Source organism: Jatropha curcas, chromosome 8 (assembly GCF_041381405.1).
Source record: "Jatropha curcas cultivar XTBG-Jc1 chromosome 8, XTBG_Jcur_1.0, whole genome shotgun sequence".
Classification (NCBI taxonomy): domain Eukaryota; kingdom Viridiplantae; phylum Streptophyta; class Magnoliopsida; order Malpighiales; family Euphorbiaceae; genus Jatropha; species Jatropha curcas.
Window position 1 is genome coordinate 5371698 of NC_143158.1, and position 14657 is coordinate 5386354.

A 14657-nucleotide genomic window follows, 5' to 3' on the forward strand; every position below is an offset into this window, starting at 1 on the left:
ATATTAAAATTTTTAACTAATAAAACCATAAGAAATTTATAATAATAGAAATTTCATATTTTAAAAATTTTATTATTAAATATGAGAAAATATATAAAAAATAGTAAATTATGAAAGTCGCGGTAACTATGATGATGATCAACAGTGGCCGATGGTGGTAATTAGTGATGAACGGTGACTGATGGAAGTAGCTACTGGTGATTGATGAATTAAAAAAATATGCATTAATAAAGTTATAATAAGTTTGTCGATGTCAAAAAATGCTCTTGAAAATAATTTAGTTTCTCTTTGACTAGAAAAATAGTTTTTGATGACTTATTTTCCGGTAAATTGTTTTTGAAAAGATACGGAACGAAATATCAAAAGTTAATGCACTATAAGACAACTATTTTACTGTGAAAAATACTTGCCTTCGCACCATCAACTACCAAAACCTCACTATCTAAACACTATAAATATACCCCTATATCTCTCAGACCCATCTCACCAAATCTTCACGGAAAATAATAGCAATAATAATATCTAATACCCATTTAGAGCTTCGCTTTCTTGAGTTCAAAAATGGCCAATTTCAAGTGTTTAGCTATTCTTGGTTTACTTGTTTTAACCTTCGCATTAGGTGAAACCAGGGTTGCAAGAAAGGACTTGGGGATAGACCTTGGTGGAGTAGGGGTTGGCTTGGGAGTTGGGTTAGGACTTGGACTAGGCGGTGGTGGGTCAGGGTCAGGTGCAGGAGCCGGTTCAGGTTCTGGGTCTGGTGGATCTAGCTCTAGTTCAAGCTCAAGTTCAAGCTCTTCCTCTTCATCGAGGTCTAATGGTGGGTCAGGTGCAGGTTCTGAAGCAGGTTCTTCTGCTGGGTCCTATGCTGGTTCAAGGGCTGGGTCAGGCTCAAATGGCCATGGAAAATGAGTTCACGTACGTCTGTCTTTATGATGATTTGCAAAGTTAAAGCAAAAAATAATAGTAATAAGTGCATACACCACTACAAGCATAGATAATTATTTAGACGTCCTCATGTTGTGTGTTATCCTAAATCAATGTATTGTTGTTGCCTTTGTATTTCAAGTTGCTTGCTGGATCTAAATTTTACAATTGTTGTTTATGTCTCTGTTTTATTGCAACTTATCTTGATTTTTAGACCCTTTTTTCCCATACTTCATATATTATGAGAGACATGCATAAACATATTATGGTATATATATATGTATAATTTGTATCTAATATATTATAAACCACATGCATAAACATATCTCGAGTTAAAATGGATATGTCAATATGACTATTTTAAGTGTTTCTTACACTGAGTGCATATATATACTGCCTATACTCGACTGATATAATAACATATGAAATGGGTATGAGAATCTTGAAAGGCCTGATATAAATTTGAGAGATAAAAGTATATGAGACAGAGTGAACACTAAAAGCGCAATGAAGAATACGAATCAGGTACTCCAAGGTCTGTTGTTTTTGGGGTGGCCTGTTTGGCAGCTGTGGAAAAGGGGAAATAAGTGTGTTTTTATTGAGCAATGATCTACTGTGGACGTGGTGGTTCAGGACATTATTGCTTCGGCTAAGGAGTTACTTTTGGCGGATAAGGTAATTGGTTTTCCAGTAAAGTACCAAATCAAAAGCATAATTCCTGGATCTCTTGGTCTCCTCCACCACGCCTTAATTTCTTAAAACTTAATACTGATGGATTACTTCTCGGGACCTCCTTCACCAGTTATTTTCCAAACATCGAAGAGAGAAGAGGGGCGATTATCGAAAATTTTTTATCGTTTTGACAGTTGGAATAAAAACGGAAAAAAATTAATGTGAAAGAAAAAATGAAATATTTGAAGTAGAAAAATTAATTAAGGATAATTCCGACAAATTTTAATTAAGTAAAATTAATTACTCTAATTCAACATAAAGTGTTGTGACAATAATGTTACCGAGAAAAAAAATTATCACATTTTTGGCAAATCCTTTCCTTCCTCCATCCAAATTGTCTCCGACATTTGTAATGGCGCAATTTCAAAAATCTTTCAATTTAGACCACATTAACTCCAGAGAAATGACATTAACTGAGCCATTCGGGTTTTATTGAACAGAGATGTGGGCCATTTCAAAAATCTTTGAATTTAGACCCACAAAGCCCAACACTTCTAATTGGGCCTCTTTCACTCTTTTTTTTCTCAGAAAAATCGTACGTGGAAAAGTACTTTCCTCCTCAAATGACGGAAAAATTAAATTCCTATAAAAAAATAACATATTTAAAATACATAATTACATTAATACCTTTAATTATAAAAATATTTATACAAATATAATTTTTTACATACTATTATTTACAATACTCAAATATATATAAATATTTTCAAGAAAAAACTCTAGCTACATTATTAAGATTACTTGCTAATTACTTCATCTAGAATTAACATACATGACCAGGTTAATTTATATTTTTGTATGACCAAGTTATAGAAGAGTTGGATTACACGTAGTTGAAGGATGGGATATCGTAGATGAAAGTAACGTGCATGATGCATGACAATTAGCATCACCAACCCCAAATAATATTAATCATTAAACAAAGTTAATTACATTTAGAATTAGTAAAAACATTATATTGTCTATTTCTGATAATGACATTAATTCTTATTTTTTAAATCTTAAACCTTAAATATGGCTATTTAACGGGCAAATGGAATTCGTTGTGGCATGAACAATGTATGAACACCTTGCTTGTAATTATACATCTGAGATCTAATAACAGAATTATAGTTAACTGTATGGGAAACACTAAATAGTCAACGAGAGTGACATTTTTTTGTTTGGTTATTTTTTAAGATAATTGACTAACGGAACGATGAAAGCTTCTTAGAAATGCATAAAAATTATTAAAATTTTAAATTTAAATTTCGTATTTTAAAAGTTTAATCTTAAATGTAACAAATGCATAAAAATAATAAATTGCATTAATGACCAGTGATCCATATTATTGGCTGCAATAGTTGTTGTGGTCGGAAGTAACTAGTTAATAAATTTATGAATGATATTGTCCCTTTGATTTTAACAATATGAAGTTCTATATATATATAATCCTCAAGCAAAATGATGTGAATTGGTACTCTATTATTTGAGTATTCTATTTTATCTTTTTTTAGGAATATTTGAATTTTTTTTCTTTATTTTTCTATGTTTTGATTGTATGGTTATATTTTTTAATTTTAAAATCAATAATTATAATATTTAGATAATAGCAATATATTTTGAAATCTAATATAATTTAACAAATATTCTATTTTATTTGGTATTTGATTTTCATTTTTTAAAAATTTCAAAAATTTTTAATTGCCATTTTTAGAATTTTTTTTCTTTATTTTTCTATATTTCAATTGGAGGGTTATATATTTTTAAATTTTAAAATTAATATTTAGATAATAACAATATATTTTGAAATCTAATATAATTTAACAACTATTCTATTTATTTCGTATAGGATTTTCATTTTTTTCAAAATTTAAAATTTTAAAAATTTTTAATTGGAATCTTTGGATTTTTCTTTATTTTGCTATATTTTGATTAAATGGTTATATATATTTTTTTAATTTTAAAATTAATAGTTAGATAATAGCAATATATCTTGAAATCTAATCTAATTATTCTATTTTATTCAATATTTGATTTTCATTTTTTAACATTTTAAATTTTTAAAGATAATTTGGCTTTTGAAAATTTTTAATTTTATACCTATATTTGTATCTATATATAATCATAGTCAGTGGCTTATGATTACTGTTTTGCTTTCTTTCTTTTGTTAATTTGTTGTATGTTGAATTTTTTCTTTTCTTTATTTTGTATCGCATATTAGTTAATTATTACATATATTTTTGCTTACATTCAAAATTTAATTATCTTCTCGCAAGTAAACATCAATCATCACATTCCTAATCAGACTAAATTATATTTCGAAGAAGAGCATTTTGCTTCCGCCTACCCGGCAATGATATTCAATCAAAATTGTGCATGATTTGGAGTTATATGCTTAAAATTGTTTCATCTGACTTTAAAGCTACAATTCTTCTCTTTTTAAAAACCTAATTTGTACCATTGTTTGAACATCAATTTGTTTAGAATCATATATACCCATCACTTGATTTTTTTTAGTGTTCTTTATTGTCTTTGTTAATAATTAGTACTCAAAAATTTATGCTGGTATGAACTCTTTCTATTTTTCGATATAGCTTCAAGTAGAAAATAAAGGTTCTATATATGCTAAGTTGATACTAATATAAACTTTCGCATTTATAACGTTATTTCTTTTGATTGTGGTGATGTTTAAAGATTTAGTTTTATTGATATATAAATTTAACCTTGCTGAATTGGTTGAATTTCTTAAACTGTTGAATGAAGTGATCACGAATGCAAAATATGGTTATTATTCCATGTGTATACATATTCTAGATTTTATATTCTCAGAAGACATTATTAAACAAGACTCTTAAATTAGCTTTTTATTTTTAAAATTTTATACGTATGACTATATTTATTGGTTCATACCTATAAAGATAAATTTATTGACTCACACTAATTAAGAGACATTTTTATTTTTGTTAATTTATTAGTAAATGCAATTTATAAAGTATAAATTATAATATACTAATAAAACAATCCTTTAAACCCGCACAATGCATGGATAGTTTCAAAATAGTTTAGTTTTTTTTTATCAGAAAAATATTTTTGGAGTAAGAGGTTAAAATTTATAAAGTGAAAATTGAGTAAACGTGACTTATTTGAATTTGAATCAACAAATGCTAAATGATTAATACTAATCAATTAACTAGTTAATTTTCTATTTTTATATGCAATTTAAGCCCTGGGCCTTTGACTGTATCAACAACATAAAATTAAGAATATAATCTTACTATAAAGATAAAAAAAAAAAAAAAAGAAAATTTAAATAAGGAATCGACATCTGAAACATTCATAGCCCTAGTATAATAATAATTTCTCTCTTTGCTTGGGAATATACTCAATGTTGAATATTCTATCCACCTCTTTAATTTACGAAAATAATAATAATAAAAATATAAGGAATCAAATGCTACACACAAAGTTAGAATTGACAGATAAAGAAAAAATCTAATATGAAATTCATGAATTTTTTCCCTTAAAAAAATTACTGAATCTCACATCTGCCAACGTCATCAATCAACTTGGATCCTTTTTAAATATTATTTTCGTAGATATTAATTGGATGTTCAGACTAACTCAATGTGCTCCTGCTCACTAAAAACTTTGATAAAAGGAAAAAAATGTTTTTAATAAAAGGGAAATTTCCAGGAGACAGATTCGAATGAGACAATACAGGTACAAGTAGCTACGGCCTCGTAACTGGGTCAGATGATAGAGTGTATAGTAGTCTACAGGCTTCACTATGGTAGGCCCAATCACCGCCAATTGTCGAGTTGGCAAAAAGAAAAATAATACAGTGAGAGATAGAGAGAAATTTTTCGTCAAAAGCCAAAGAGTATATTACAAAAAATAATAATTGCTTGAAAATTTTCAATTTTACTCTCCTTAGCTCTGATTTGCAACACGTGGAGAAAGTTTAGGAAAATAAACAAAAGAGTGGCTGGATCATAAGGAAAGATTATTTAGTGATGGTTTGGATGGGTAAAATGTGAAATTTAAACATTTATGAAAACTACATATAGAATTTTAAGATTTGTTGATTTTGAAATTTAATATTACATTTCACAAAACTAAAAATTCATAATTTTAATAAACTTTTAAAATAAAATGATTTAAAATTATATATATATATATATATATATATATATATATATATATATATATATATATTGATTCAGAGCCCAGTGAGCCTCGAAATGAATATTTAAGTGGTTTTATTCTTAACAATGATTTAAATTAACATAAATACATGGTATAGAGTTATGAACTGTGATACTGTCAGAAAATTGACTTTTAAAACCTGCATACTAAAAAAAGGGACGAGGAAACGAATTTACCGGCTATACGGGCTATGCCAGTTTCTTTAATTTTAGTCTCTGGGGTCAACTATAATGTTTTCTCGCGTGACCGGTTCTTCCGGTGGCAAACACTGAATAATTTATTTCCTATTTTAGTCAAGGGCTAAAATATTATTGTAATGTAACTAAATTTCCAGTTTCAAAATGGCATGGTTCCCATGTTCTTCTCATTATTTAAGAACTAAATATTAATATTCAACACTCAGACAAATACAAAAAAAAAAAAAAAAAAAAAAAAAAAACTATTGAGCACTCACCAACTCCTTCCCATCCAAGGAACATAAATAAATAAAAACTGAATTATTTTTTGGGGAAAAAATTATTTATTGTATTAAAAAGTTGAAAAATACTTCTTCCTAAAGTACAACATTTTTTAATAATGTTTTAAAAAATACTTTAGTTAACAAAGTTTTCTTATTGTTGATAGGGTATTATGCACCGTTTAGATAAAATATGATTTAAAATAGAGATAAGTTTAGAATTATATATATTTATGTCCAAAAGGAAAATTTTTTTAAATTTGAAAGAGTTTCATTATAAGATAAAACATAAATGATGACGAATGGTGGGAAAATAAGTGAATTACATACTTATACAATATATCAGTAGTATAAACAAAATGAATTGAAATAACAATTCATTAAAAGTAAAACATGATCTGAAGTATCAAAAATATCAGACAATTATTTTTTTATTTTATTATATTATTATTATAAGTTAAAATTTTTTGATTAGAAATAATAAATAATATTTATAGCATAAGTAAATTAGCAGTAATAAACTAATAATTAAAAGGAAAAAAAAAACTAATTTCACCTTCCACTAGTCACTCTCTCAATGAGTCGATGTGCTGTCTTACTTTCGAAAGTCCAATACCACGATTCTGTATGATCCTTTTTCCTTTATATAAATAATTACGTATAATAATAATAATAATAATAATAATAATAATAATAATTCTGTTATGTTTTTGTTTTGCTATGGTTTCTCTCTCCACTACTCTGGCCGATTCTTCCTTTAACGCGTTCACGCGTATGCTTGTCTCTTCTTTGTGGGTTACCACTATATATAACCCTCCATTTTTCCCTATTTTGGCAGGTGCAGGAAAATTAATCCCCAATTATTTTCTCTGCATCTGTACATACTCTCAATTTCAAAATCCCCTCTCCTTTCCCCAATCATCAATTCCAAACCCAGTTTAAGATCAACAAAATGCCGTCGTTAGAGGATGAGCTTTTCCCTTCTACGCCTGGTAAGTTCAAGATCGACAGAGCCCACACCATGAACCGCCAGTTTCATCGGTGTTTCGCCTCTACAAGCACCATGTTCTTATGGGCTCTTTTCTTGATCGCTTTAACGGCGTCGTATTTGAGTTTTCAAAGTTTTATCGATTCCGGTAGCCGCTACTTTTCTGCTTCTTGGGGCGGTATTCAATGGGAAAAACAAGTTCGGACTTCCGCTCAGATCCACCGTACGGGTGGTATGTCCGTGCTTGTTACCGGAGCAGCAGGTTTCGTCGGAACCCACGTGTCTTTAGCGCTTAAGAAACGCGGAGATGGCGTCGTTGGACTTGATAATTTTAACAATTATTATGATCCGTCGTTAAAGAAAGCGCGCAAGTCTATGCTTAATAACCAAGGGATCTTTATCGTAGATGGTGATGTTAACGACGCTCGGCTTTTAGCCAAGCTGTTTGATGTGGTGGCTTTTACTCATGTGATGCACTTGGCGGCTCAAGCCGGAGTCAGATACGCCATGGAGAATCCTCACTCGTATGTTCATTCTAATATAGCCGGCTTGGTTACGCTACTCGAGGTTTGCAAATCGGCTAATCCTCAGCCGGCTATCGTTTGGGCTTCGTCTAGCTCAGTTTACGGCTTGAACGAGAAGGTTCCGTTTTCTGAATCTGATCGGACGGACCAGCCGGCGAGTCTTTACGCGGCCACAAAAAAGGCAGGTGAGGAAATTACCCACACTTATAACCACATTTACGGTCTTTCAATTACTGGGTTGAGATTTTTTACCGTGTACGGTCCATGGGGAAGACCCGATATGGCGTATTTCTCGTTCACGAGAAACATTTTGCAAGGGAAACCGATCACGGTCTATCGGGGCAAGAATCGGGTAGACTTGGCCCGAGATTTTACCTACATTGATGATATAGTGAAAGGTTGCGTGGGTTCTCTGGATACTGCTGGGAAGAGTACCGGGTCGGGCGGGAAGAAGCGGGGACCCGCTCCATACCGGATCTTTAATTTGGGGAATACCTCACCGGTTACGGTACCGACGCTCGTGAGCATACTAGAGAAGCATTTGAAGACGAAAGCGAAGAGGCATATTGTGGATATGCCAGGAAACGGCGACGTACCATTCACGCACGCGAATATTACATTGGCCCGAAGAGAATTCGGGTACAAACCAACAACCGATTTGCAAACCGGGTTGAAGAAGTTCGTTAAGTGGTACCTCTGGTATTACGGCTATAACCGTGGCAAGGCTGTAAATTAAAATTGCTTTTATTTCAATATTTCTGTTCTTTTTTGGTTTTTTTTCTTTTTCTTTTTGAAGGATTTTTATTTTCCCAATTAAAGAAAAAATGAAAATGGGAAAAGAAAATCTGTCAAAGGTAAAAAGAAAGGAAAAGGAAAGTGAAGTAAAGAAAAGAGATATTATTCTTTTCTTGGGGGGTAATCCACAGTAGTTTTGTTGTTCCTTTTGTGTAATTAACCAAAAGAAAGAAAAAGGGTTTCTGATTTGTTTGGCTATTATTCTTTCTTTAGATACCTAAGCTCTTGTAATTTTTAGTTATATGTTATTTCTAGCTTTTACAAATTTCTTTCATCAAATAAAGATGAGAGCTTTTTTATTACATCTAAACAAACAATTAATTACACCATCAGACTTATAATGGATCGAGCTGTTTCCATAAATATTAATAAATTAATAAGTAATAGTAGTTTTTTTTTCTGAAAGTAATGAAGCAGTAGAAAATTCAGAATAAAAGAAGATAGATTGATATAGATGGAGAGAATTTTTGATCGATTGAAATTTGAATGCGTATGATTTGGAGATATTTTAGCTAAAAAAAAAATGATTGGAGACAGCTAAGATAGAAAGGGACAAGTGGGACAACCGTGAAAGATGGTTGGACTTAGGCAGGGTTCCACGTTTATGTAAACGTATATAGTCACACATAAACGTACGGCATCCATCGGATTCCGCTAAATCCAAGCCCTTCTAATTCTTTGTTTTCCATCCAACTGTAAAGGTCTGCACCTTCGTGTTCGCAGGCGCGGAATGAAACTGCGTTCAGGTTACGGACTATAACTTTTTCAATTTTTTAAAATTAAAAATTTTATTTATATTTCTAAAATACATATACACATTCTCCTTTTTCTAATTTTTAATTCTTTTAGTGAGATTATTATTAAAATTATATAATAATAATAATAATAATAATAATAATAATAATAATAATAAATCACGTCAAAAGGTGCTTGAGATACCAATTTATTAAAAATTAAACATCCATTATTTTTCGCTCTCTCTAATTTACTCCACTTACTTTTCTTTTTTTGAAAAGTACTATCATTATTTTTTTAATCTTTTTAATACCGTTACGGCGTTACATTCTATTATAAAATTAATAATTATAACGAGGATGGTTTTGCTGGCGGACCGATAAGGACGGACTTTTGTTTTTCTTATTGGATGGTAACACATGGGCTCTGGGCTTTTTACTGGACCCATGTTTGTACTGTTTTCGTACTATTTTTTTTTTTTGGCGGCTTGTGTGCTTTTTATGTAAATTGAGACTTTTTCTTTCTTTCTTTCGTTTTTATTTTTTTATTTTTTATGTCGTTTGCAAAAACTTTTGTAGTGTCCTTATTAGCTTTTAAACATTGCTACTGCTAAATGGCTGTTAAAAAAAGATATTGCTAACTAATAATATATATAGTAATATTTTGACCTTAAATAAAAGGTAGAAATAATATTTTCACCTTAAAAAATTTAAAAAATATTGCGAAATTGTTGTTAAAGATTGCTACTGCTAGCTATTAGCATAAATTTGTATTTCTAAAAATATTTTCCAAAACACCTGATAAAAATTATAAAATTATCCTTAAATTTTAGTTTAATTTTTAAAAGAATAACACCGACCTTCTAGATATCTCAGTAATTTTGCACATTAATTGTTATTAATTTTATTTAACTCATATCCTTGGATTATTCTAAAGCCACCGACAGTTTTGATTGGTTAACATGTGGATGTGTGAGATTGGTGAACTCCTTTTGGTCTTTTCGTTATAAAAAAACAATAATAAATACGTTTGGAATCCAAACCAAATGGCGTATTATGATTGTCAAATCTCAAAAGTGTTGCGGCAGTCAATGTCAAATGAATTAAGACACTGCATCCACCGACACTATCTAATTATATATACACATACAATCCGCTTATATAAATGTTTGTATTATTAATTTACCTTGAGATGATTAACCGCAATTCTAAATTTCAATCTTCTAATTTTATTGATAACATTTGTTTTAAAATACAGTTACATTGGATTAATTATCTAAGACAAATATTTTATATATATATATATATATATTGAAAAAGAATTTAGCTTATTAAATTAATTGTTGCTTATTTAGGATTGTTACTCAATTGACAATTCAGGCTGTATATGTAGAAAGAATCATCATATTCGATCTCCACTAAACGCATCTATAAGGAGGGAGCAAAGAGATTTAACTGTAATTAAACTCCGAGTCTGATTAAACGGTCCCTAATAATAAGGTTCGAATATCGATGGTTTACACTCAGAAATTAATTATTGTCATGCTTAAGTTTAACTCTTTTATTCTATTGGATTAAAGAACTGTATTTCAAAATTCTTAATAAACTAGCTTAATAACTTAATTAAATAAGGTGAAGAAGAATGACATATATATTGGATATAAAGTCATATTTATATTGAATATTGAAAGTTCTATACAATTAATTATATTTGGACGAAGGAAGCAAGACGACAAGGATGAAAGGGATTGAGATATGGATATGAATGTATGAATAGAAAAAGTTTAAAGAATCCAATGTTATCTTGTTTGGTTGAGGGTAGAAGTGTGTGAAGGGGTTGGTTTAATGGTGTCCATTAGTGGTGTATGTAAAATCTAGAACATACAACATTATCTTTTTTTTAATAGTTTGTTAAGTATTTGATTAGACTTTTTGATTGCAAATATTTAAAAATTGAATACTAACATTCTAACCCTAGTTTGATATATGTTAATAATTTATATACGTGGAATGTTGAATAAACTGAAATAACGTTGTGACTACCCGTTTGAATTATATTTACTAAATTGGTGATAACTTTTATAGTGGAGATGATTTTGATTGCAAATATTTAAAAATTGAATACTAACATTCTAACCCTATTTTGATATATGTTAATAATTTCTATACGTGGAATGTTTAATAAACTGAAATAACGTTGTGACTATCCCGTTTGAATAACATTTACTAAATTGGTGATAACTTTTGTAGTGGAGATAATTTGAACTCGAAATCTTTCACTCTCTAAATTTTATATGAGGAGTAAGAAAACCAATTAGATCATACTTGATTGGCATTTTAATTTAAACATGAATTGATCTAAAATTAATTAGTATTATTAACAATTTATATTTTATTCAATTTTTTACAATAATAATTAAATTAATAATATCCACTTTTCATTTTTTTCAATAATACTCTCTTGTCCCAAAAAAAAATCTTTTTAATCCTGTAAAAAAAACATTAAACGATTTAAATTTTGGGACAAAGAAAGTAATTGATGAAGTTAATTAATTTCACTTTCTTTTATTTTAGACTTTAATAGAGCTAAATTAATTAATGTTACTAATAATATTTATGAGCTTCATTTTTTTTTTCAGAATAACTAATTAAATTAATAATATCATTAATATTCTTTTAAAGGAATAATTATTTTTAGTTTTTTAAGTAATAATTAATGAAATTAATTAATTTACTTTTTAGTTTTTTAATAATTAATAAAACTAATAATATCATTCATATTATTTTAACATAATAAAAAATTTCGAATTGGTTTTTCTAATACCCAATAAATTTTAAAATTTTTAAGTTTTTTTTTTATTTTTATTCATTTTGAGATTTATATTAACATAAAAAAGATAGTATGCCAAAACATAATAAAATATTTATATATTAAACGAATTAAGATTTCTAAAAAATGTTAGAATTTAATTAGAATACTCAAATAATTAAAGTTCATATCTTAAAATTTAATAAGACGAACAAATAGTGAACCTAAGAAATATTATTTAATTCCTAAAAATATAATAAAATTGCATATATAATCTGTGCAGTTACATGATAAGAAGGAAAAAACTGTTACATAAAGACACATAAAAAAAAAAAGCTGTTATATAAAAAACAGCTACTATAAAGTTCCATTTAATATTTTAAGTTATGAGTGTTTCAGTTTCAATCAATTCCTGTATTAAATGGATAATAACATCTCTAATCTCTCTTATATATATATACCCAACTCATATACACAATAACTCAAACCAAAAATTAGAAACTAATGGATAGAAGGGTGAAAGTCGAAATTATCACAAGAGAAACTATCAAACCTTCTTCACCAACTCCTCGAAACCTTAGATATAAGAACCTCTCCCTTCTTGACCAATTAAGTTTTGCTATGTCCACGCCAATGCTTCTTTTCTACCCTTTTAGATGTGACAAAAATAACAATATTGTACATGTCATTAAAGAACAATCTCAAAACCTAAAAACATCCTTGTCAAAAACTCTTACCCTTTTCTACCCTTTGGCTGGGGAGCTCAAAAATAATTCTTTCATAGAATGTAATGACTATGGTGTTGAGTACATTGAAGCTCAGGTTGATTGCTCTATGATGGAATTATTTCAAAACCCAGAAAATTATTTGCTTGAAAATTTGTTTCCTATTGATCTCAACCCTGTAGACAAATTCACTGGTGCTATAATTCATGTCAACTTCTTTAACTGCGGTGGATTGGCAATCGGAGTTAGTCTTTCACATAAAATTGCAGATGCTGCCTCTTTAGGCACATTCCTTTTGGCCTGGGCTTCCATGGCTTCTCTTTCTATGGAAATCCTACCTGAGACAAAATGTCCGCATTTTGTCTCCAACACTGTAATTCCATCGGCGGAAAATTCTTTAATCCTTCCATCACCACCACCGTCACTAACTCAGACAAAATGTATAACCAAGAGGTTTACACTTAGTTCTTGCAAAATCGACATGCTTAAAGCTAAAGCTGCAACTTCAACCCTTCAAACGCCCACTCGTGTCGAAGTTGTAACAGCATTGATATGGAAATGTTTAATAAGCGCGTCGCAGGCAAAATCAAAAGGAAAGCACAAGAAATCTGTTTTGGCTCAAGCAGTGAATTTACGTAGAAGATTGGTGCCACATTTGCCTCAAAACTACATTGGAAATCTTTCAGGAAAATTTCTCGTCATGGCAGAGAAAGAAAGAGCTGAGTTAAAAGATTTGGTTGCTCACTTAAGAGAAGGGATAGAGAAGGTGAGTGATAATGTCTGGAAACGAGTTGATGAAATTTTGGATTTTGCTAAGGAGTTTGCAGAGTTGCATAGCAGAGAAGATTTAGATTTGTATAGCTTTACAAGTCTGTGTGGATTTCCATTTTATGATGTTGATTTTGGATGGGGAAAGCCAATATGGACAGTTGTTACAAATTTAGTGCTGAAGAATTATGTGGTGATGCTTGATATGAAGGATAGAAAAGGTGTTGAGGTATGGATGTCCTTGAGTGAAGAAGACATGCCTTTGTTTGAGGCAAATGGAGAGCTACTTGAATTTGCTTCTGTAAATCCTAGTCTTGGATTTGATGATATGGAGGTTCCACCGTTAGAATCTTGTTTGTAATTGTAACGAACATGCATGTTCTTTTAACACAAATAAGCAAATAACAATAAAAGGCCTATGGAAAAAACTACGAGAGTGACATTCTACAGGATTGAACAAATAGAAAGGCCACTTGCAATGGAAAATTGCAGCCTGTCATTTCCTCCAGCAGTCTGAAAAACATTTTTCTTAAAAAGGTGCATTCAATTTTTCTATTCTATATATTATCGTTGCCAAGAACTATACTCTTTCTTATTTCAATTTCTAAAATAATAATCATTTATATGGATTCTTAACGAGAGATTTATAATCTCTTTAGTGTATGAGAGAACTTTATCACTTGAGTTTATTATTATATATATTGTTTGAGACGATTAAATAACATGTTATTTGAACTCAAACTAAATTTGAACTTAACATTCAATTAATTAAATTAAAATTATAAATTATATGAAGTTTGAGTTTGTTGACAAGCCTATTCAATTAATTAAAATTATAAAATTTATATATTTCCCTATCTTATATGTGATGAAATATTTTATGTCAATATTATATATTAATAACCACTTTATATGTTAAAATTTTATTTATGTTAATTAGCTTTCATTTCATGAAAAATTTTATAAAATTTGAAAAAGAAATTTATAATTATAATTATATTTTTATTTCAGGT

The 14657-nt window shown here is 29.4% G+C and overlaps 3 protein-coding genes across 3 annotated transcripts; all 3 read left to right on the forward strand.

Moving 5' to 3' along the window:
- Positions 1–470: 470 nt before the first annotated feature.
- On the forward strand, positions 471–1102 carry LOC105633586 (glycine-rich protein). The gene has a single exon (XM_012216212.4). It carries the CDS (start codon positions 562–564, stop codon positions 907–909), a length of 348 nt encoding a protein of 115 aa, XP_012071602.1. The 5' UTR covers positions 471–561; the 3' UTR covers positions 910–1102.
- Positions 1103–7115: 6013 nt separating this feature from the next.
- Positions 7116–8806, forward strand: GAE1 (UDP-D-glucuronate 4-epimerase 1). Its single transcript, XM_012216210.4, has one exon. The coding sequence runs from the start codon at positions 7254–7256 to the stop codon at positions 8547–8549; it is 1296 nt and encodes a 431-aa protein (XP_012071600.1). The 5' UTR covers positions 7116–7253; the 3' UTR covers positions 8550–8806.
- A 3775-nt stretch (positions 8807–12581) lies between these two features.
- On the forward strand, positions 12582–14206 carry LOC105633583 (akuammiline synthase 1). Its single transcript, XM_012216209.4, has one exon. The coding sequence runs from the start codon at positions 12656–12658 to the stop codon at positions 14003–14005; it is 1350 nt and encodes a 449-aa protein (XP_012071599.1). The 5' UTR covers positions 12582–12655; the 3' UTR covers positions 14006–14206.
- The last annotated feature ends 451 nt before the right edge of the window (positions 14207–14657 follow it).